Here is a 25,033-nt window from a genome sequence, read left to right as displayed (position 1 = left end):
TAACAGATCTCACTGCAGAACCCAGGCGAAAGCAGAAGTTACGGTTAGGAATGTCAATGCAAAAATGCAGAGTAATCAATGCTTGATCTATCAGTGCATCACTCTGAACAGTCGCGGCTGGCGACTAGTAGCGGGGCAGGGGGAATAAAATGAAAAAAATAAAATAAAATAAAACTTACCTTAAGCCACGTTCACACCGTCGCTCTCCACCCCAGTGCAGGCACAGGCTCCTAGGCTGCCCTGCGGCGAATCATGAGTTAGGTCAGAGCAGCGTTATGATTGGCTGGAGAGCCCTGGTTGGGCCTTCCAATACAGACTGGGAGCCTGGGCCTGCTCTCTCCAATCCGGCAACACAGTGCCGTGTTGGAGAGAGCCCTTGTGCGCGTGTGTGTTCGGAAGTGAGTGCTCTGTGCACTCCCCTCACTACTTGTCACCCCATGGCCTGCCCCTTTAAAAATAAAACAATAATAAACATTGTTATTATTGTTTTATTTTTAAAGGTTTGCAGCTGCTGCTGGCGGGAGGGCAACGCTCCTCTGCCATAGCAGAGGAGCCGCCTCTGGCTCTGCGTGACGAATCGCCAACAAATTCCCTTAAGTATACTCTGTGATCTGTGGCATGCTGTGGGAATAAAGGTGCTAGAAAGCCAGTAAAGCCCCGACTATGAGTCCGGCAGAGCGGAATTGACGCATACAAATGCAGCTGAAAAAATTCACAGGAGATTTTGGCTACAACAGCAGCCAGGCCTCACTCCTTGTGTTTTTTTTCCTGATGGGGGAGAGCATGAAAGGATCGGCCCTGCCTGAAATTACCTTCCCCTTTTGTACCCCTCCCACCCTCTCACCCGGTTTGCACATACATTTACCATCTGCTCAGAATGGGTGGTAAACGTGTGAGTTAAACCCCACAGAACTGGGAGTTCCATATAGTTTTAAAACTAGAAAAAACAGTAACAGGCTGTAATTCCTCATTCCGCCGGATTTAATTTGGAATTTTACAATAACGGTGGCGGATTTACCGCACGGTAACTGTAAATTCCTATGTAAATATAGGCCCATATTTATACTTTTTATTTAGTGAAAAAAATTACGCAAATGCGGCGCTAAAAAAGTATAAATATGGGCCATAATGTTACCTCAGTACTGCCTAACTCTTAATCAGCTCCTATGTGGGATGCCGTTCGCCTCACTATGTACAGTAGAAATGCAATCAGCATACTAACACAAGGTTCTGCCTGCATCCAAAAATCATTTAGGCACACCCACATTTTAGATTCACTGATTTCAAGGAAAAAAAAGTCCAGTATTGACCTTGACTCTGCCAAGGAGAGACTCATTTCTATCAAAAATGTTCAGCTATCCCGTTTGGGGAACATCAGTGTCACGTTTTAAACATATACACAGAGTAATAACATTTGAAGTGTGGGCAATTAGCCTTTCCAGTGGGCAAAGTGCATTAAAAAAGTAAGGGACCTGTGATCCTGAGTAGGTGTGAGCGTAACACACATAATTCCGTGTAGCGTAATCACATGGAATTACCCAAACTTTCTGTGAGATTAACAGAATTATACAAGAAGAAGAATTCTGTATTTAGCACTAATTTCTTAGTGCTAAAATTCCCCCTTGTGTTCAAAATGGAAGATGCATTTTGTCCTAAGAAATAGCGCTTAAGGCAACAAAACATGAATAGCAGCGGCTCGCACTTGCTAAATGTACACTTGGGGTAGGATTTCCTCCTAAAGTACTTGCAATATTTAGCACTCGTTTTTAAGTGCAAAATGCACCCTTGCATTCAAAATGGACATGACGATGCATTTTGCACTTCTAAAATAAAGCTAAATGCAACAGGACTTAAACAGCAGTGCTGGCTAAATGTGCTCTAGCAGTAGGATTTGTTTACCCCACATTACTCTTAATTACAAAAATGGGATAATGGGGTTATTATGGGTAATTCTGCTTAATAGAGTAACACTGAGGGCCAGATGTATGACCTTTTGTTATGCGATTCGCAATTTGTGATCTGTTTGTGTATTGCAAATTGCAAGTCGCATAACAAAATGTACAACAGTGTAAACCACATTGTTTGCGATTCCCGAATGGGTCGCAAGGGACCAGCCTTATGAATGTTCATGAGGCAGGTCACAATATATGACCCATTTGAGAAAGGCCACACTCACAGGGATGGTGGTCTGCTGGTGTCAGCAGACCACCATGTCTGTGACTGTTTTTCAGTAAAGCAGTTTTTTTTTAAATGCAGCCTGTTTTCCTTAAAGGAAAACAAGATACATTTAAAAATGAGAATGAAAAACTTTCTTTTCGTTTTTTCAGGACCACTGCCTGTTCTGAAAAAAAATGTATGCTACCATTCACAAAGAGGAAGGGGTCCAGTGGGAACCCCTTCCTGTATGTGAATGGGTTAACACCAATTTGGTGTTAACTGCAATTGTTTTGCAACCACAATCATGGTCACAAAACAATCATACATCCCCCTTAGATTTGCAATTAGGATGGGACGCCCTCGGGACGCCCCTTCCTAAGTGCGAGTTACTGTCTCTATTTTTCGAGTCGGTAACTGGATACTGGCATGCAAAATAGGGATGGTACATTGTATAAGGCCATTTTACGGTCGCAACGGGAAAAGTTTCTTTCTGTGACTGCAAAATTGCTTTGTATATTGGGCCCTTGATTACTAAAATTACTCTGATTACTCCGGTGCAATCTAAATTTCACCCAAGCCTCCTCTTGATTACAGTGAGGCAAGGGCAATGATTGTTGGGGCAGAGTCATAGACTGGCTAAAAACAAAATAGTTTAATAATTTTGTTGGACTTTTACCTAAATATAACGCACATACGTGAGATGAAAGGTAAATGCAAGTTAAACCAGTCTCTGGGAAATACATTGGTCTAGTACAACAGCCGAATCGGTTAATGCAATCACTTCAGTTGTTTTGTGTCTAACCGAAGGTTCACTGTTTTGATTCTTGGTTGGTGTATTCAGGACTAGTTATATGTATATTTACAGTACTATTAAATCCCAGCGTATGACAGAAAGGACTATGTGCCAGATGACTACCACCTTGTACTGCAACTCACAATTTGCAAATTCTTGCGAATCAGAAGTTGTGAGTCACAATACAAAATGTACAACAGTGTCCCCTACACTGTTAGCGATTTGCAGTGGGTCTCAAAGGGACCTGCCTCATCAATATTCATGAGGCACGTCACAATTTGCGACTCATTGTGAATGGCTACTGTAGGAAAGTACCATCTTGCCTGGCTTGTTACCCCCATTTTTACTTGTGTGTCTGTTTGTTTTTGCCTGTGTCACTGGGATCCTGCTAGCCAGGACCCCAGTGCTCATAGTTTGTGGCCTATATGTGTTTCCTGTGTGGTGCCTAACTGTATCACTGAGGCTCTCCTAACCAGAACCTCAGTGTTTATGCTCTCTCTGTTTTTAAAATTGTCACTGCAGGCTAGTGGCCATATTCACCAATTCTGATTGGCACACAGGAACACCCTTGTAATTCCCTAGTGTATGGTACCTAGGTACCAAGGGTATTGGGGTTCCAGGAGATCCCTATGGGCTACAGCATTTCTTTTGCCACCCATAGGGAGCTCAGACAATTTTTACACAGGACTGCCACTGCAGCCTGAGTGAAATAACGTCCACGTTATTTCACAGCCATTTTACACTGCACTTAAGTAACTTATAAGTCACCTATATGTCTAACCCTCACTTGGTGAAGGTTAGGTGCAAAGTTACTTAGTGTGAGGGCACCCTGGCACTAGCCAAGGTGCCCCCACATTGTTCAGGGCAGGGACACCATTACACACGTGAACTACATATAGGTCAATACATATATGTAGCGTCACAATGGTAACTCCGAACATGGCCATGTAAGATGTCTAGGATCATAGAATTGTCACCCCAATACCATTCTGGTATTGGGGGGACAATCCCATGCATCCCCGGGGCTCCAGCATAGAGCCCGGGTACTGCCAAACTAGCTCTCTGGGGTTTTCTCTGCAGCTACCGCTGCTGCCAACCCTCAGACAGGTTTCTGCCCTCCTGGGGTCTGGGCAGCCCAGTCCCAGGAAGGCAGAACAAAGGATTTCCTCTGAGAGAGGGTGTTACACCCTCTCTCTTTGGAAATAGGTGTTAAGGGCTGGGGAGGAGTAGCCTCCCCCAGCCTCTGGAAATGCTCATCTGTGCCCTCTTTGCATAAGCCAATCTACACCAGTTCAGAGATCCCCCAGCCCATGCTCTGGTGCGAAACTGGACAAAGGAAAGTGGAGTGACCACTCCCCTGTCCATCACCACCCCTGGGGTGGTGCCCAGAGCTCCTCCAGTGTGTCCCAGACCTCTGCCATCTTGAATCCAGAGGTGTGAGGGCACAATGGAGACCTCTGAGTGGCCAGTGCCAGCAGGTGACGTCAGAGACCCCTCCTGATAGGCTCTTACCTGATTAGGTAGCCGATCCTCCCCTGAGGGCTATTTAGGGTCTCTCCTGTGGGTTTCTCGTCAGATAATGAATGCAAGAGCTCACTAGAGTTCCTCTGCATCTCCCTCTTCGACTTCTGCCAAGGATCGCCCGCTGACTGCTCCAGGAAGCCTGCAAAACCGCAACAAAGTAGCAAGAAGACTACCAGCAACATTGTAGCGCCTAATCCTGCTGGCTTTCTTGACTGTTTCCTGGTGGTGCATGCTCTGAGGGCCGTCTGCCTTCACCCTGCACTGGAAGCCAAGAAGAAATCTCCTGTGGGTCTACGGAATCTTCCCCCTGCTAATACAGGCACCAAACTTCTGCATCACCGGTCCTCTGGATCCCCTCTTGTCTCAACGAGCGTGGTCCCTGGAACACAGGAGCTGGATCCAAGTGACCCCCACAGTCCAGTGGTCCTTCTGTCCAAATTTGGCAGAGGTAAGTCCTTGCCTCCCCACGCCAGACAGTAATCATGTGTACTGTGTGAACTGCAGCTGCTAGGGCTTCTGTGCATTCTTGCAAGGATTCCTTCATGCACAGCACAGCCCAGGTCCCCAGCACTTTGTCCTGCATTGCTCAACTCGCTGAGTTGACCTCCAGAGTCATGGGACCCTCTTTTGTGTTGCTGAGATGAACTCCGTGCTCAGATTTCTTGAATGCCTGTTCAAGTGCTTCTGCAGGTGCTGCCTGCTTCTGCATGGGTTCTCTGTATTGCTGAGCACCCCCTCTGTCTCCTCATCCAAGTGGCAACCTCCTGGTCCTTCCTGGACCCAGGCAGCACCCTTTATCATTAACCGTGACTATTGCAGCTAGCAAGGCTTGTTTGCAGTCTTTCTGCGTGGAAACAACTCTGCATCCTCCAGCACGCTGTGAGACATCTTCTGACCAAAGAAGAAGTTCCTGGCATCTTCAGTTGTTGCAGAATCTTCAGCTTCTTCCACCCAGAGGCAGCCCTTTTGCACCTTCATCCGGGGCTTAGTGGGCTTCTGCCCCCCCCGGACACTTGCGTGACTCTTGGACTTGGTCCCCTTCCTTTACAGGTCCTCAGGTCCAGGAATCCGTCTTCAGTGCTTTGCAGTCAGTTATCTATGCAGAATCCCTTATCTCGACTTTACTGTCTTTCTGGTGTAGTAGGGTAACTTTACTCCTACTTTTCAGGGTCTTGGGGTGGGGTATCTTGGACACCCTTAGTGTTTTCTTACACTCCCAGCGACCCTCTACACACTACACTAGGCCTGAGGTCCATTTGTGGTTCGCATTCCACTTTTGGAGTATATGGTTTGTGTTGCCCCTAGGCCTATTGTGTCCTATTGCATCCTATTGTGTTCTACAGTGTTTGCACTACTTTTCTAACTGTTTACTTACCTGATTTTGGTTTGTGTATATATTTTGTGTATTTTACTTACCTCCTAAGGGAGTATATCCTCTGAGATACTTTTGGCATATTGTCACTAAAATAAAGTACCTTTATTTTTAGTAACTCTGAGTATTGTGTTTCTTATGTTATAGTGCTAAGTGATATAAGTGGTATAGTAGGAGCTTTGCATGTCTCCAAGTTCAGCCTAAGCTGCTCTGCTATAGCTACCTATGTCAGCCTAAGCTGCTAGAACACTACTAATCCACTAATAAGGGATAACTGGACCTGGCACAATGTGTAAGTACCATCAGGTACCCACTATAAGCCAGGCCAGCCTCCTACAGCTACAATCTCAGGGTTGGTGGCCTGCTGGGGTCAGCAGACCACCATGTCTGTGATAGCATTTTTAATAAACCATTTTTGTTGTTGTAATGCACCCCTTTTTCCTTAAAGGAAAAGGAAATGCAGTACAAAAATAATTTTCATTTTTTTTCATTTTTGAAGAGTAAGCAATGGTCCCTGGGACCACTGCCTGCTCTTAAAAAATGTGTGCATGCCCATTCGCAAAGTGAAAGGGGTCCCTTGGAGACTCCTTCCCGTTTGTGAATGGGTTACCACCAACTTAAAGTTGGTGGTAATTGCGATTGTTTTGCAACTGCATTCCCGGTCGCAAAACAATAATACGTGTACCTGCGAGTTGCTATTTGGAAGGGACGCCCTTGGCACACCCCTTCCTAATAGCGAGTCGTAAACCCATTTTGCGAGTCAGTAATAGGTTACCAACTTGTAAAATAGGGATGGTACATGCCAAACAGCCTTTTACCACTCGTAAACGGCCTGATTAGCCGTTTGCAACCGGTAAAAGGTCTTCATACATCTTGCCCTGTGAGCGTGTAAATCTGGCTAGGAAAGAATTATGCACAGTACAAGACAGTCTGCTGGCGCTTAAAAATATATTACACACAGTATAAGGCTCCAAGTGGTATAAAATAGGATGACAAAAAAGTGCAAATATATTCAGTGTTTATGTGTTTACAGCATTAAAGTTATATTTTTGTAATAGCAAGCACACTGTGCCCAGTACAAATCCTGCTTTATAGGCAAAGTCACTGAAATTATGTGATTCTGTGACCACAACATTTGGTGCACTATTATAGTTTTGTTGCATTTGCCACATAATCCATCAACTACTACATAATGTGGATATTTTAACAAAAAGTGTTTCTAGCTCAAAGTGATCAAAAGTTACTAATAGTGCAGTGACATTTGTTGCTGCTCACCTTCAACTGCTTATTGCTGTATTTGGTTGTTAAACTAGTACTGATAAGGTGAAATCTTTTCCCAGAGAGTGTTAACATGTAAAAATGACCAAATAATCAGGTATTACCACATAGTTTGCCTTTTCTTGCCACATAATTAAGTCAACCCTGCCAAGTAATTTTGTCATACCCCGCCCCCCAATCTAGTGGCTCTGTTTTTAGTAAAAGGACACAATCCAAAAATTGTAACATTCTTACAGTGCCTCTTACAAAGAATGGCTTTGTTACTATGAAACCTAAATTAACACCATCAATGAGGGTCTGAGCTAACTGTCAAGCAGCCTTTAGATCAGCTGATTAAGCCAGAGCTCACATGTGTATTTCTTTCAGGTATCAGGCACTCTGGAGAGCAGATTTTGTTTTTCTTTCGCTCCCCGTGGCTGCCCTCCCTTCACAGCGCAGGGTACCCCCTCCTTCCCTTTCAGTCAGGCAATTTATGGTACACATTCACAGTTCGGTATTGTTTCTTTTCAAAGTATGAGAACTATTTTGGTTCAAATTGAACATGGTTGGGAACTGCGTTCCCAGCAGACCCCGCCCACTTCAACCTCAATTTTAGGGTGAGCGAAACGACATTGGAGGGATTGGATTTCTTCTATGAAATGTGCGATGGTCACGTCACTTAGTCCCGGTTTAACCTGTTTCTTTGTTTTTTCATCCAGCTGTAAGGCTTGGGTGAGGCCAGTGCAATGGTTTCATTGGTAATTTCACACTTTTAGTTTTGACGACTTAAAGTCCAAGCTCTCCTCAATGTCAGTCAAAGAGTTGCCGTATATGGTCTGTTATGACATAACAGAACTCCCTCAAGGATGTTAAGCAATCACTTGCACATGTTGCCTCAAGGGAATTGACATGCCCTCTGTGTGTTCTCTGTATTTCTACTCTCAGAAGTAGAAATGGGCCTCTGCTCCTTTGAATCATCCTTAGGACCCTTCTCTCTCCCCTTCTGCACAATGGATTTCTGCTTCTGCTGCATCCCAATACCTTAAAGTACCCGCCTGCAAGCAGCGCACATACAAAACCTAAGAATGTAGATGGGAGTCCTGGCGTTTTTATGTTTTGAAATAGTGCATTTTAGCATCTTCAGTGAAAAGGTAATCAAGTTTCAAGGAATTACCAAACAGCTGCAAGTAGCTGGATCCATAATAAAGTCTTCCTTTGCTAAAGAACTGCTTTCATTGTGACGCACGGATTGTGAATTGTCCATGCAGTGAAAATGATACCTTATATGCAAATAATGCTCCTTCATCTTGGTCTAAAGTAAACAAACAGTGATGGATGGAATTCTGGAATTAATCTCAGCCACTGGTAATGACTTTGGGGCGCATCCCAGTCCACCTTTGTTTTGCTCACCATGCCACCTCAGATTCGACCCAGCTGTAAGAAAATTTGCCTTGGTCCTGCTCCAATAGGAATAGTCCAGCCTGATCTGCCAAGCCAGGCCCTCTCGAAACCGTAACACAAGCAAACCAAGACCGGCTTCGGTTGATTGGGGCTTGTCAGTCTGGTGCAGCTTGGATCCAGTGGCACAGTGAGCATGGGACCCAAGCCTGGGCAAACCCATCCCACTTACCGCATTGCACTAGAGACCATCGTATGAGTTTGGCATTTGCATCATTGGCTAAAACTAGAGATGCAGCAGTTGATCCCAATCTCTATTTTTTTCTTTTCCAGTATTGTGCTGCAAGTGAAGTTCCAAGTGACTTCTTCTTAAATCAGTGGAAGTAGTTTGCTGGCATATCCCCAGCCATTCTCCCTGACCCCTTGCTGCTTGTTAGCTGTCGGCTTCTCCCTTGCACACTGCATGTGCCCTGTTTAGCAATCCTCTCAGTTTCCTGTTGTGGCCAATTGCACTATAGTGCCTCTCCCTGTTCATTTTCCTATCCTGCTTTCTATGTCTGATTCTTCAAAACACACTCACACACTTCTGGGTTTGTGCCCAATTCCAGCTTCTGTCACCCTGATTTAATTTCTTATACTCCTCAGTGCTCAAATGGGGTTGAGGAGCAGAAAGCTCAAGACAGGGCAAGGAATGATGGAGCCTGTGGAGTATAACATTGTACACTTTCAGTGGTTGTTAGTGACATGCAGTGTCCATATACCTGGATTCAGTGGACCAGATGGTTTATCCTTGATGATGCGCATTATGAATAAATAGGGCTGCCTGCACACTGTGGGGGCAGTTACAGATAGTTACCCAGCTTAGTGTGTCCTGTTCTCATTTGCCCATGTGTGGGATCACAAATGATGATGAGGACTGGGGGGTGGGTCCAGGTGTTGAGTGTGACCCAACAGTAATCATTTGGTGCCTGTTAAGTGGTGTTAAGCTGTGCAGCAGGCACTGGTAACATCCAGCAGCACGTGGATCCTCTTTGGTCACATGTTCAACATGCTGACACAAGTGCTCCACTTCAAGGCACAACAGCAGTCTCGGTTGAACAACTGCAAGGCTGCAGTTCACACCAGCCATGAGTGGGGAGGCAGGAGAGATGCATAGTGGCCACCTCCACCACAGTATGACACCAGGCCCAATAAGGAGGCACAGTGATGATGGGCTGATCAAGAAGGGGAAATCCCTCAGTGGCTCAGGGTGTTTCACTTAGTGGATAAACTACTGTGAGAGAGGGAGGATAGCTGTGCAGCTGCTTATCGGGAAAGCAAAATAAAAGGCTAGGCTGAAATAAACATGTATCTGAAAAGCGCCACACCCAGCGTATGATTCACCTGAAGTCCACACAGCTACAAGGACCATTGGGTGCTAGACTCCTTGAACCCCCCTGTATCAACCAAAAGCAAAAAGAACAGATGATGGACTGAATGCAGAAAAAATCAAACAGTCACCCCTACTGACATATCTAGGTTTAATCCATCAGTTTTTGGAGTCAAGCTAGTCTGGCTAATGAGGGGCGCTACCCTGAAACTGGTCCCAGGATGCTTGTTTCCAGTCCAGGAAAGACCTGGCCTAGCAGTTCAGGCTGGACTGTTCCCGTGGGGAGCAGGGTCAAGACTGATTTGCATATGGCTGGATGGCATGGGTAGCAAAAAAACAATGGATTTAGGCTCAAATCTCTGTACTGGGGTTGAATGTTTGACATTGTTCATTATTCTGTCCATCACTTTTTCTTTTTGCCCCTGCATTACCCAGCCAGTTTCTGCAGAAACCACCAGCAGAGGTGGCTACCAGGAGAGAAGAGTGCATACAATGCAGTGCCACAATAAGTCCCCACCCGGGTCTGATATGTGATGAAAAGTGGCCTGTCCAATGCTGCATATGCAGCAACACAGGACCAGAGATGAGTGCCCAATGTACCTGCAGCATGGCACCCGTTCCTACCACGACGGCTGAAGGGTCGAGACATGACGATGGAACTCACTACGGACGAGCCTAGTCTTCTTTGTGAACAGCACAAAGGTAAGGATTGGGAAAGAGTTTTAACAGCTAACAAGCTGACTGGTTACACCTGTGTGTAGAAAGATACTGTGTGTAAAATGCACTAAGCAGTCCGATGCCTCTGATCTCTGAAGAAAGCGCCGTACTAGTTGTAATAACAGTTTGTGGTCTCGGGCCACCTTTGGCGCAAGAGCCAAAATGGAATCTGTGGTTGGAAACACTTAAAAAGACAACAGGAAATGGCCACTACTCCTACATTTGGCAGTAACATCTGCAAGTTGTCCTGCAACCTACCAGAAGCTGATACCCTATTCATGTGTGACACCATAGTGACAGCCCTCAACATTCATATTGCAACCACTGCTAACCCAGATTAAGAGCGATTCCTTCAGCACCAAGCCCAGCAAGGCACAGACCGATCCTTAGATACCTTCTACTCCCAAGTTAAGGAGCTGGCCAATATGTACACCCTACGGAACTAGATAGTGGAAATCAGGACACAGTTCATACAAGGCTGCATGTAGGCAAAATTTAGAGAACAAATATTGTACAACCCAGGGGGAAAGGGTAGCACCTGGCCCAGTTTTACAGGACATAAAATTGTCATCCTGTTGGGTGTGAGGGAAAGAGCACAAGACCTTGTTCCAAAACACAAAGAATGCCTTGTAGGCTGAGACAGCTCTGGTGTACTTTGATCCTTTAAAGAAATTGGAGCTGTACATGAATGCCCCGCCGGCCTTGGAGAGGTATTCTTTCTTGTTAAATTTCATCAGGTTTGATTTGCTGATATTTAATGAAGGTTGGGGTATTTAGCACATCCGATAATGATTGTATGAGTTGGGTAAAACTACACTTGTAATTCCAATCACTGCGCAAGCAGGAGTTTAGGCAGTGTTTGGATACCAACGACCCGCTTGTAATCAGGCCCTTGGTGTGTCCCGGTCTCGTCTGTACATGTGACACGTCAACATCATATGGAGAGCGTAGCAAACTTACGCATCCTTATCCTCGAGATATGTGCGTTGTGTCCCTTCCTACATGCTTCCATTTCTCTTGTGCTGCTTGCGAGGTTGTCGTCACTGAGTTGAGTTGCTTCACCACTCCTTGCTTAGGTTCTGCGCGACGGCATGTTGCTGTTACTAACTGGCGGTCGCAATGGCTCTTGATGTCATCTTGTGTTGCTGTGGAGTAAAGCGGGTAGGAGTATGCATCCTAGATTTAGTGCAGATATGACGGTGCAGCCTTGTTTAGTCTGCCATGCCCATGTGTGATGTGTTGCTCCAGTGCAGGATTTTCCTTTGAATTCTAGGACTTGTAGCCTTGGCAGCTATGAGTGTGCAAGTAAGAAGCCTGGTGACCATACCTATAAACACTTGATCACACAAAAAACACAAGGGCTAACCATGCCACCAACACAGACATCACACTGGCACCCTAACACCGTCACACCATTACTCCAGAACATACTTTACACCATTTCACAAACACCATCTCACACACACAGACACTCATTCTGATGTAGACCCGAACATGCTATACCTAACCTTTGTGTGTTTGTATGTGTGTAAAGCAATATTGTTACCTGTGCTGTACGTGTTTTGCGTGTGGTGAAACCTTAAACTGTTGCCCATAGACCAAGCTTTTCATTTGCTGTAAGCTACAGTTACTAGGTAAACACCATTCACTTTATAAGAACCAGAACGTTTGGCATTGTCTGTTCTTGCTGTTTCTTTGCTCTAGATTGGTCTTTTGTCTGCTCTTATTTGAAATCTTTCCTATTTAATTTCTCCTTCAGAAGGTGACTCTTAGGCTCAAGATTCTTTTACGTCAGGGGTTCCTAAGCGTTTGACTTCTGTGAACCCCCACTTTACCATTACTGGAACCCACGGATTCCCACTGAGTCACTACTGGTAGCTGGGGACCTCACCTATGCGCTGTCAATGAATTGAACCACAAAACAATACACAAACAATACAGAAACAAGCATTCCATCAAACACATACACAAATGGTAACACATTTTATTTAATTTGCAAACAAATGTAAATAAAAAATAAAATAAAAAAATTAATTGTAAAGGGAAGATTGGAGCTTTTCTAAATTCAGTTGAAGCCTCACATTGCCCACCTGCATTGCTCCCAGGAATCTGGCCTGGCTTATAGTGGGTACCTGATGGTACTTACACCTTGTGCCAGGTCCAGTTATCCCTTATTAGTGGATTAGTAGTGTTCTAGCAGCTTAGGCTGACATAGGTAGCTATAGCAGAGCAGCTTGGGCTGAACTAAGAGACATGCAAAGCTGGGGTTACTAATTTAATGTTTAGACAATTGTAGATTTTAGACACTTTATTATTTATTAATGTGTTATTTTTTTTGTTATTTTCTAAGCAGTCAAGGACCTCCTGAGGAAGCTTCGCAGACGGGGGGGGGGAGGGAGAGGATACACCCTTCCTCCTCCCACTACCATAGTTTGGGAGCCACTGCTTTAGGGAAATTAAAGAGAAGGGTCCAGAAAAAGTGAAAGGTGGTGCAGGCACTCTCCTCCCACAGCTCCCGGAGAGACGACGCCCAGGGAAATGAATGCGTCCTCTCTGCAGCCGGCGCGAGGGCGGGCTCACCAACAACCACGGGGCGCAGGTTCCAGAACTTTACTGTGCTTCATTATTTCCAACTGGTTGTAGGAGCCCGGGGAGCGCCATTTACGACTCCAGCCACCCACCACGACCGCTGAAGGGTTGAAACATGGCGACGGAGCTCCCTACGGACGAGCTAGTCTTCTTTGTGAACGGCAAAAAGGTAAGGATTGGGAACTAGTTGTAACAGCTAACAAGCAGTGGTGTAACACAGCTCCCGCAGCGGTGTAACACAGCTCCCGCAGCCCCCGCTGTGCAGCTCCCTCAGCACACCACCTGCCTAGGTCCAGGAGGGAGAACGGCCTGTACAGGTACTCAGCAGGGGGACACCTTAAGTTTCCTTACGTCCCTGCTAACAAGCCGACTAGTTGCACTTATGTGTACAATACTCTGTGTAAAATACACTAAGCGGTCCGATGCCTCTGATCCCCGAAGAAAGCGCTGTACCAATTGGAATAACTAGGCAATGCATTTAAAATATTGTTGACGTATTTGTTTCCACTTAACATCGACTCTATCCGGGCTGTTTTTAATTGGAAGATGAAACATCACCCTTTTTCCCCCAACGCGCATTACGCCAAGTTTGCCCTGAAGCCTCAAATAAGCGACGTATTTTGCAGTAATGTTGATGATTTCACAATGTGCGCAGGACAAACTCGTTTTACCAGTAGATCGTATAATTAGAAGATTTTTCTTAGGGGTAAAAACGGGCCAACATTACGATGAATGACACTCTGAGTTGAACAGGTTTCCGAAAAGACCTAATAGATTTGCACCAATTTCTACCGTGTAACATCAAAGTAAGCTGCGGAACCAGTTTGCTCTGATGTTTGTGCAAGCGAAAAAAGTTAAATAAAATCAGCATGTTGTTTTGAAAGCAGCATTTACTCTCTGTTTCATGTTGTGCACGTGACGCTCGAAAATGGTCCAATATGGGCTGTTTTCGGAGATTTGCACTGGTGCAGCCGCTGCGTAATAAATAATACCGCCCTAGAGTTACATCCTATTGGACGTACCGTCCTGTGCAGAATTAGCCTGCTTTTTAAACAAATATTTTACTTACAATCTAGGTACAGGTATCAATAAAAACGAGGTTTTAAACCCTCCAATCTGATCGGTGTCAAGTGCATATCTCAAGATCCGAACGTTCTTTGCAGTAATAACTTTAGACTAATTACGTGAGTTCAGTGTAAAATTATGCTGGCTTGTTGACATGCCGGGTTTACATACTGTAAACACGAACGTTGAGCCCAGTCGAGAAACATTTTTAAGCCCTCAAGCAAACCTAAGTGCCAGAAGAAGCATTGGCCATTCTAATTTCTGCGTCATGATTCACCTCATCTGAAAGCGTGGAAGTTTAGGAGCGTAAAGTACGCACGTGACGGCGCAAAATCCACCTGTCTGTGCTTAGCACCAGCAAATGGGAAGGAAACGCTCAGAAAGATACTCCCAGTGAAGGTTGGAGTAACTGATTTGCAGAATTGGTAACTATTTATAGAAGTGGGTTTAGGACACATAGGGGGTAATGTAGCGTCCGTACCGCCAACAGGCTGGCGGTACGGAGGCCCTCATTAGCGCCGCGGTCGAACCGCTGGCCCCCCTGGGGCCAGCGGTTTCCCGCCATTTTAGCCCCGGCAGTGATAATCCGCCAGGGCCGCCCTGGGGATTATGACATCCCTACCGCCAGCCTGTTTCTGGCGGTTTGCACAGCCAGGAAGAGGCTGGCGGTAAGGGGTGTCCTGGGGCCCCTGGGGGCCCCTGCACTGCCCATGCCACTGGCATGGGCAGTGCAGGGGCCCCCTAACAGGGCCCCGGCCAGCTTTTCACTGTCTGCATCGCAGACAGTGAAAAGCGGGACGGGTGCAACTACACCCGTCGCATGGCCGCAACACCGCCAGCTCCATTATGAGCCGGCTCCTATGTTGCGGCCTCATCCCCGCCGGTCCAGCGGGAATGTCATAAATGGGGGCCGCGCGAGTGCGGCCGCACTGGCGGTTACCGCCGCCAAGGTCGTAATGAACCCATAGTTGCTAAGTTTTTATCTTGCTTATGTGTGACATACTAATGTTTCAGTGTTTTTATGTGCGACGTTTCAATGCTTATGTGTGACACTTCAGTTGTGTCCGTGTAATGGGGTATATTACAAACATTATCCACTTCTTTGTTGAGTTTTGGTCTGGGACAGGGGCATATCGGTGCAGCCGGTGCAGTGGCACCGGGCCCCACTGAACCCTAATTATTACTGTACTTTACTATGTAAATAGCCAGGGCCGGTGGTAATTCCTTGCTTGCACCAGGGCCCATGGCACCCTAGCTGTGGCGCTGATCTAGGAGTGTGGAAGCACCTGCAAAGCTCACGAAGCGCCTACTCGGTGTCAGAAGTCTAGCTGCCTTCACTCCGATACTGCCCTGAAACATCAGTGGGTGCACTCGGAGACAGGAGGCCAATGGCGTAACAAAGGCCCCTGCAGCCCCCGTGGTGCGCGGGGGCCTGAATTTTAGGGGGCACCTCAGCAAGGTATCCTGGCCCGAGAGCTCGTGAATCTTGAGAGGGGGGGGCCTTTACATGGACTGCAGGCTGGCCCCCTTCAGTTTCATTACCCCCCCCCCTTGCTGGATGCAGTGCAGAGCAGAGGGAGGGACGCAGCACACAATCACTGAACAGACGGGGAGGTGCACTGCAGACGAACTGTTGCTTCGCACACTGGAGCAGATGGACTGAAATGGTTTAAATCAAGGTGGGGAATGCGCAACAGTTCAGAGTGCAATTCTTTTTATCCCCACACAGTGTTCAGAGATAAAATGAATGTGAAATTAAGAGGGGTGCACTGTACTCCCTGGCTCAAGAGTCTGTAATCATGGAGTGTGTTGGAGGGGTAGTGTATTGGGAGAGAATGAAATACAGGGTTTCGAGGCAATATTTTAACAAGCATTTTCAATGCAATAGATCTCGCATTCTCATGACTTGCAGTTATTGGCATTGTAAATGTATAACCAGACTTCTTTTGCCATATTAATTGGTCAACCCTGCCGCATATTTTTGTCCTTTCTGCCATATAATTCCAGTGGCCCTGCATATAATTAAAGAGCTAGTAAGCCTACTAGAATATTTTTTCAAACCAGGCCCTTAAAACACAAACTACTACCAGGTACACAGCTAAAGTTCCAGCCATAAGAGAGCTTACAAATACACTGAATGTTGGGATCGGTTATTATTTTGGGGTCCCCACTAACCTAGTTTGGGGACCCAGAGATGACCTAGACAGAGCACGTTGTGGTGAACACATTTTGAAGGTGGTCTTGTTGTCCCAGGACTACTATATGCTTCACAATAATGACTGATAAGTATTAGAGTGAAAACTGTGAAGATTTATGAGCAGAAATTGTTTTGTAAAAGGAAGCAATGAGCAAAAAAAGAAATTCCTTGCAAAGCATTATGGGGTGGGTTTCAGAGCGCCACTAACAGTGTAGTATGTTGACTGTAATGCTCAGAACAGCCCCTAGAAGAAACCACAATAAAAATAGCATTTCTAAGACACATGGTCATGTAACCATGTAGTTAGCCCCTAAAGGGCATAACCACATGAAAGCAGAATGGCAGAAAATAATGTAGTGCAACCATATATTTAGCTCCTAGAAGGCATAGTGCACTACACATTTTAAAGGCTAGCAGACCTATTATAATGATATTACAAACAAAACCCTTAAAACACAAATTACTCTCAGGCATAAAACAAGCACTTTAGCCATGAGAGAGCCTGAAAAGACACTGAATGGTGGGAGGGGTTATTATTTTGGGGTCCCCAATAACCTAGTGTGGGAGCCAGTGTTGAGCTAGATAGAGTGTTGTGTCAAAGATTTTGGTGGTGGTTCCTTTGTCTTAGGACCACCACAGGCTGAGTTATGGGCAAAAATGTTTTGAAAAAAGAATGCACTGCAAAGTATTTTGGGTTGAGTTTCCAAGTGTTGGAAATATTGTAGTATGTTGACTGTAATGTTCAGAACAGCCCCGAAAGGACGCAACAGTAAAAATAGGATTGTTAAGAAATATGGTCATGTAACCATGTATTTAACCCTAAGAGGGCATAACCACATGAAAGCAGAATGACAGACACTAATGCAGCACAAGCATATATTTAGCCCCTAGAGGACGTAGAGTATTACACATTTTCAGGGCTTGCAGGCCTACTGCAATACCATTACAAACAAGGCCCTTAAAACACATACTACTCTCAGTTGTAAAACAAAAGTTCCAGCCATGAGAGAACTTAAACAGACACTAAATGATGGGCGGGGTCATTATTTTGGGTTGCCCACTAACCTTGTTTTGGGACCCAGAGATGATGTAGACAGCACGTTGTCATGAATGTTTTGGTGGTGGTCCCATTGTCCTAGGACCACCACAGGCTGTTATGGGCAACATGTTTTGCAAAATAATGCTTGCAAAACGTTATGGGGCGAGTTTCCAAGTGTTGCAAACATTGTAGTATATTGACTTTAAAGCTCCGAAGCGCCCTTAGAGGACACCACAATAAAAATAGCATTTATAAGAAACATAATCATGTAACCATATTGTTAGCCCCTAGAGGGCATAACCACATAAAAACAGAATGGCAGAAAGTAATGCAATGTAAGCATACATTTAGCCCCTGGAGGGTGCAGTGCTTTACACATTTTCAGGGTTGACAGACCTACTACAATGATATTACAAACAAGGCTGTTAAAACCATAACTACTTTCAGCTGTAAAGCATAAGTTCCAGCCATGAGAGAGCTTAAAAAACACAGCATGGTGGGATGGTTTATTATTTTGGGGTACCAACTAACCTAGCGTGGGGACCCAGCGATGACTAGACAGAAAGAGTGCACCATGCTGAACGTTTTGGTGGTGGTCCCATTGTGCTAGGACCACCACAGGCTGAGTTATGGGCAAAATTGTTTTGTGCAAGAATGCTCACAAAGCATTAAGGGGCGTGTTTACTGAGTGAAGTGAAAATTGTATTATTGGCTCACCTGCGCTGTTGGGACAGATGCTTTGAGGATTTCTGTGTTTTTTGTTTTTTTTGTTTGTTTTTTAACATAAACCATTTATCAATTACAGGTGTTTCTATGGAGCGTGAAGGGGAGAGCCAAAAGAAATGACTCTGATTAGGTAACAGTGTGACCAGCGCTTCAATACTGCCAATGGAGTTAGCGCTTGTTAAAAATTGGGTCTTTGGTTGACAGTCAGGTTACACCCTGTTCAAGCAAGGACCCTCACTCTAGTCAGGGTAAAAGATAATCACCCTCAGCTAACACCTGCTTACTCCCTTGATAGCTTGGCAGAGCAGTAGGCTTAACTTCAGAGTGGTAGGTGTAAAGTATTTGTACCAACACACACAGTAACTTAATTAAAACACTACATGATGACACCACACAGGTTTAGTAAAAATAGGAAATAATAATCTAAACAAAACAAGACCAAAACGGCAAAAATCTAACATACACAAGTCAAGTTATGAATTTTTAAAGATTAAATTAAAAAATAGCGCTTAGAAACACAAAATGCTTCGATGAGGTCTTAACACTGCTTCGTGACGGAGTAGTTCCCAACAGTCTGACATCAGCGGCTCCGGCCACGGAGTCACGGAGACCCCCAGGTACAGTACCTTTCGTGAAGAGTGAAAACAAGCAGATACGGGAAGTCGGGGATCACGGCGTCTGTGCGAAACGTTGAATCCGCACACTTCGAGCGGCGACAGTCACGATGTGGTGCCGCGACTTCCACGGAGTTGCGGACTTCGGGGCTGCAGCTGTGTTGGGCCTGCGAAGGTCCTTGCGTTCCAGCGAAGATCACGGAATCGGTTGCAGGCGGCATCACCGGATTCAGCAGCGACGTCGGTCCGGAGTCGTCTGAAGTCAATTTTCTTGAATTTTCACCAGCTTTTCCTTTCAAGGGCCCAGGGACTGGATAGGGCCCCACTTGTCAGGGCAGGAGTCTCTCCAAAGACTCCAGGTGCTGGCACAGAGAAGTTTTTGCTGTCCCTGAGACTTCAAACAACAGGAGGCAAGCTCTAACTCAAGCCCTTGGAGAGTTCTTCACAAGATGGAAGGCACACAAAGTCCAGTCTTTGCCCTCTTATTCTGGCAGAAGCAACAACTGCAGAATAGCTCCACAAAGCAGGGCAGCTATTCTTCCTCAGCTCTTCTCCAGGCAGAGGTTCCTCTTGTTTCCAGAAGTGTTTCTCAAGTCTGTGGTTTTGGGTGCCCTTCTTATACCCAATTTCTCATTTGAAATAGGCCTACTTCAAAGTAAAGTCTCTTTTGAATGTGAAATCCTGCCTTGGCCAGGCCCCAGATACTCACCAGGGGGTTGGAGACTGCATTGTGTGAGGACAGGCACAGCCCTATCAGGTGTATGTGACCACTCCTCTCCTCCCTCCTAGTACAGATGGCTCATCAGGATATGTAGGCTACACCCAAGCTCCCTTTGTGTCACTGTCTAGTGTGAGGTGCAACCAGCCCAACTGTCAAACTGACCCAGACAGGGAATCCACAAACAGGCAGAGTCACAGAAATGGTATAAGCAAGAAAATGGCCACTTTCTAAAAGTGGCATTTCAAACACACAATCTTAAAATCAACTTTACTAAAAATGTATTTTTAAATTGTGAGCTCAGAGACTCCAAATGTCCATCCACTCCCAAAGGGAAGCTACACTTTAATCATATTTGAAGGTAGCCCTCATGTTAACCTATGAGAGGGACAGGCCTTGCAAAATTGAAAAACGAATCTAGCAATATTTCACTGTCAGGACATATAAAACACATTACTATATGTCCTACCTTAACCATACACTGCACCCTGCCCTTGGGGCTACCTAGGGCCTACCTTAGGGGTGTCTGACATGTAAGAAAAGGGAAGGTTTAGTCCTGGCAAGTGGGTACACTTGCCAAGTTGAATTTACAGTTAAAACTGCACACACAGACACTGCAATGGCAGGTCTGAGACATGATTACAGATCTACTTATGTGGGTGGCAAAACCAGTGCTGCAGGCCCACTAGTAGCATTTGATTTACAGGCTCTGGCATCTCTAGTGCACTTTACTGGGGACTTACTTGTAAATCAAATACGCCAGTCATTGATAAACCAATTACATACAATTTACACAGAGAGCACATGCCCTTTAGCACTGGTTAGCAGTGGTAACGTGCTCCGAGTTCAAAAGCCAACCGCAACAGGTCAGAAAAAATAGGAGGCAGGAGGCAAAAAGATTGAGGATGACCCTGCATAAGCAAAAAAGTCCAACAGCACTGCTCTGCGCTGTGAGCACGATGGAACACGAAGGAGAGAGACAAAACAAATAAATAGTTCACCCAGGCTGAAGTATATTTGCAATCATGCAAGAATCCATGTAACAGAGTCAGCATGCAAGGCGGTAACAAAACCGCCCCAAGGTGGGACAAACATAAAGCATTTACCACTGACATTAAGGGATTTTCGAAATGCTAGCTCATGAACGAGTGAAAGTGGTGGGTGTGAGATGGAAGTGGTTAAAAGCTCATGGAATACTTACAACAGGTTGAAAAACGCTTGCACGCTCAACCTAAAAACAGAAAATCTGGTTGATGTGGAACATGTCTAAGGTAGAAAGGTACCTATTTCGATATGATTGTCTTGCCACTGACTTAAATTGTATATGCTGCATGCTATGGCAGTGTGAGGAGTCTGTTACTGACTGTGGTGCTCTAAAACTTGGGATCCCCTGAGGTCCTCATCCTGCAGCCGTACGTCATTGCTCAGACGGTGCAATGCTGCAGAACTGCACACTTTATAACCTGCCTCTCCTGCAGAAAGCTGCGGCATCTTTAATTACGAGTTCTCTGTGGTACCTCAACCGTGTCTGGAAGGGGCTGGTGTAAAAGGGAGGGGCAGTCCTCACAAATGATCCATGACTTCTGCTCGACCCAGGTTGGGCTCTCTGACTGGAGCTCAACAGCTTCCACACAGCTCGAGTTGCTTTGGGCCACACTGACTGAGCAGAGCACCTCAAGCCATTTCAGCGCTAACAGTGTATGCATGACATTGAATACTAGTGCGGTGATGGGAGGAAATGCATCATTTTGCACTACACCACTACACTAACCTGAGATGTGTGGTACTTGGCAGGGCTGACTTCAAGAATAAAAATCAGGTATGAAATAGGGCCAGTGAGCAACAGCGGAAACGTTTTGCTGTTAGGGAGAAACTCGACAGCCACTTTCATGCATCTCCTGAATCCTAAAGTGTGTGTGGTCGTTTCCCAGTGTAGGGAGTCCTACACCAAGACGTCTGGCAGTGGGCAAGATTTTTTTCACCTGGCCCCAAAAGTTATTCATATCTCGCTGAGAGATTTGAAGGGCTTACCACCATCCTTCTCTCCCGCCCCCCCCCCCCCCCAAAAAAAAGAATCCTTGGCAAAGCCAATAGATCTTGCTCTTAGAAACTATTGTCTTTGCCAATGCCTTTTGGTGATGTTGCAGACATCTTGCCAGTGTTGTACAGCATGGCCAAAATAAACAAAAATAGGATAAAAAAAAAACAGAGTGATGCAGGCGTAGCAGGCACGTGTGTCATTATGCAAAACAAAAATATGAAAAAATAGTAGCCTGAAAGCACTTTTTTGAATGACAGTGGGACTGGCAGCAATTTGCTGCCTGATATCACCCCCCGCAAAAAAAAAAATAGTTGGTTGTGGGAAGCAAGGGGATGTAGGTGGGAGAAAGGAAAAGCAGCACACGAGGGAGAGCAACAAAAGGGGAGGGGGAGAAGCACACGAGTTACAAAGCAACACAGAGCATGGGGTAGGGAGGGAGTTTGTCAGGGGAGAAGACAAAGAAAGAGAGCTTGCAATATGAGGGTGATTTGTATATAGCCTTTTTTATCTAATGAATAATGAAATCGCTTGTGGCGGACCATGAGCAGTCTTAATCCCTTTAGGACTTTGTTGCTCCTACCTGGATCGGGTAAAGAAAATTATACTTCACAATAATGACTGATAAGTATTTGAGTGAAAACTGCAAAGATTTATAAAAAATTCAAGACATTGTTGAAAGCAAAATAGGTGACAAGGAGTTAGTCGGTTTGTCACATGTAGAATAAAAGCATGACACTCGATTTTCTATTTTGGTGTTTTCTAAAGTGCATGGCTGCCAGAAGGCTTCCCAGCGCTAATGCGGAACCAGAAAAGCAGACAACAACTAAGAAGCCCTATGAAGGAAAGAGGAAGGTCTTTAGCGGCTTCTGAAAGGAGAGTTCCATAGATTGGGCTGCCCTGAAAGCAAAGCATCTGCCTCCACATCTCGATCTTTTAAACCAAGGTATATTAATTAGGGATGCAGATGAAGATTTGAGTGGTCGTTGGGGAGTGTAGGGGGTTGTAATCTGTCTCAGAAAAAAACACCTCTGTTATGAAGAGCTCAATGGACAACTCAGGCTGCTTTGAAGTTTATGCGCTGTGCTATAAGTAGCCAATGAAGGGAGGCCAAGGTGGATTTTACAGAAAAATGACTCTGAATCCCCAACAAGAAATGGGCAGCAGCATTCTGCATTACCTGCAGCTTCCTCAGGACCTATTTAGGATAACTCATAAACGGGACTTTGCCATAATCAAGATGTGAAAGAATTAAGGCCTGAACAATAAGCCTTTTGGCAGAAAAAGGAAGAAATGGGAAGATTTTCCTAGAAGTCATCAGTACACAGAAACAAGAGGAAGCTAGTTTCTTAGCATGGCATTCCATTGTGAGTTGTGTGTCCAACCAGAAGCCCAAACATTTAATGATCTCTTTAGACAGAGGAAGAGTGTTTAGTCCTACTGACGCAAGTAAGGGGATCTGGAGAGACAAAGGCCCTCCCGCCCGCCAAGGTTGAACCGCTGAGCGTCCGCCTATGCGGCCGCAAACCCGCCAGCCGCATTACAACATCCCCGCTGGGCCGTAACATTGCAGCCAGCTCCTGATGGAGCCGGCGGTGTTGCGGCCGTGCGACGGGTGCAGCTGCACCTGTCGCGCTTTTCACTGTCTGCTGTGCAGACAGTGAAAAGTACGGTGGGGGCTGTGCCTGGGGGCCCCTGCACTGCCCATGGGCACAGTGCCCACCGTACTTTTCACTGTCTGCATAGCAGACAGTGAAAAGCGCGACAGGTGCAGCTGCACCCGTCGCACGGCCGCAACACCGCCGGCCAAGTGCATGGGCAGTGCAGGGGCCCCACTACTCCTCTTCCTGCCAGCCTTTCCATGGCGGTCTCTACCACCATGGACAGGCTGGCGGGAAGGGGCGTCATAATCCCCAGGGCAGTGCTGCAAGCAACGCTGCCCTGGCGGATTATAACCACCGGGACAGCGATGGCGGGAAACGGCCGGTCCCGGCGGTGTGACCGCGGCGCTACCACTGCGGTCAAAATATGGAAAATTGTACCACCAGCCTGTTGGCGGTACGATCGCCAAAACAACCCTGGCAGTCTTTGACCACCAGGGTTGTAATGAGGGCCAAAGAGTGTCCTACCAGCAGGACCTCTGTCTTTCCATCGTTTAATTTTAATTTACTGTCCAGCATCCAAACAGCAATGCCCGACAGACAAGAGGAGAGGGCAGCAGATTCAGAGTTGCTATTGGTGCAAAAGAAAAAAAACAACTGAGTGTAATCCACACAGGAGATAAGAGATAAACCATATGGTTCCACGGTCTTTGCCAGCGAGGCCATATAAATATTAAAAAGCGTGGGACTCCGAGAGGAGCCCTGTGGAACACCACATGTCAAGGAAAAAGTATCTGAATAGTGTGTCTGATTCAAGACTTGAAATGTCCTATGCGAGAGAAAAGATGTCAGCCATTTGAGGCATTTGCTCTCAAATACTATGAAAAATGAAATAGCAGAATAAAGTATAATTCAGCCTAAGTAAATAAATAATAAATCAGAGGTCAGACCGAGGGTGTTACCCTCTAAAGATCAGGGGAGGGGGAAGCCACAACACTCAGGATCTGGCCTTTTTTGTAGGAAGTTATACAAAGGAATCGTATATTTGGTGTGAATGTGCAGAGTTATCATAATCCTAACCAATAATATTGAAGAAGTTCCCATCACCTATACTCCTGGGATACCTCAATAGTTAGTACATAGGAATCGAAACAGAGCTTGAGAACGAAGCATCAGGAGAGGGTGACATAGTGTTTCAAATTATTGTTTACAAAATGAAAATAGTGTGCTGATTGCATGGTGTGGAAAGGACAGAGTTGACTTGGTGCAGGAAAAATGACTACTGACAGCAACAACTATTTTAAAATCAAACCATAAATTTTTAATGTTAAGCTCCAGTTTCTTAACAGAATGTCTTAATTTCAGTGTATGTTAATCACGTCCTGTTAATAATTTGTTTTACAAAAACCCTGCATCAAGGGACACTGATACATGGAACACAGGAGCTGGGATTTGGAGTGGGTGAGAAGCAAAAAAGGGAGAAAACTGGAAGAACCATTTACTGTCATGGAGTACTTAAGCAAACAGTAGTTCCCTAATGGTGAACAGGGGAAGGATAGAAGCCAGCCAATCAGAGAGATGATAAAGAGACTATGCTTCAGATGAAGAGCAAACTCAAGACTGGCAGCCTAAGACAAGGACAGCCAACAAATAAAATCCAAGGAAACAAGAGTGACAGTAAATCCAACCAATGGTAAGCAGTTGGCAGACTGTAAGCCCACAATAGGTATTTTCCAACCAAACAACCTTGCTTTGGCTGTATTTAACTTTAAACTGTTTCCCTTGCAGTAATGTGAGAAAGCATCAAGTTGCCGCTGCAAACCGACTGCCGTTAGAGCTAATAACACTGTGTCATCTGC

The 25,033-nt window shown here is 45.6% G+C and overlaps 1 protein-coding gene across 1 annotated transcript in view; it reads left to right on the top strand.

The window, feature by feature from the left end:
- The first annotated feature begins 13,073 nt into the window (after positions 1-13,073).
- Positions 13,074-25,033, top strand: part of LOC138295473 (xanthine dehydrogenase/oxidase-like) — a 794,335-nt gene continuing 782,375 nt past the window's right edge. The window contains exon 1 of the mRNA XM_069233806.1: positions 13,074-13,345. Within this exon, the coding sequence (XP_069089907.1) occupies positions 13,292-13,345 (54 nt within the window). The 5' untranslated portion in view covers positions 13,074-13,291. The remainder of the gene's footprint in view (positions 13,346-25,033) is intronic.

Source organism: Pleurodeles waltl, chromosome 5 (assembly GCF_031143425.1).
Source record: "Pleurodeles waltl isolate 20211129_DDA chromosome 5, aPleWal1.hap1.20221129, whole genome shotgun sequence".
Classification (NCBI taxonomy): domain Eukaryota; kingdom Metazoa; phylum Chordata; class Amphibia; order Caudata; family Salamandridae; genus Pleurodeles; species Pleurodeles waltl.
Note: the sequence above shows the minus strand (reverse complement) of the source record. Positions and strands in the feature narration are given on the sequence as shown.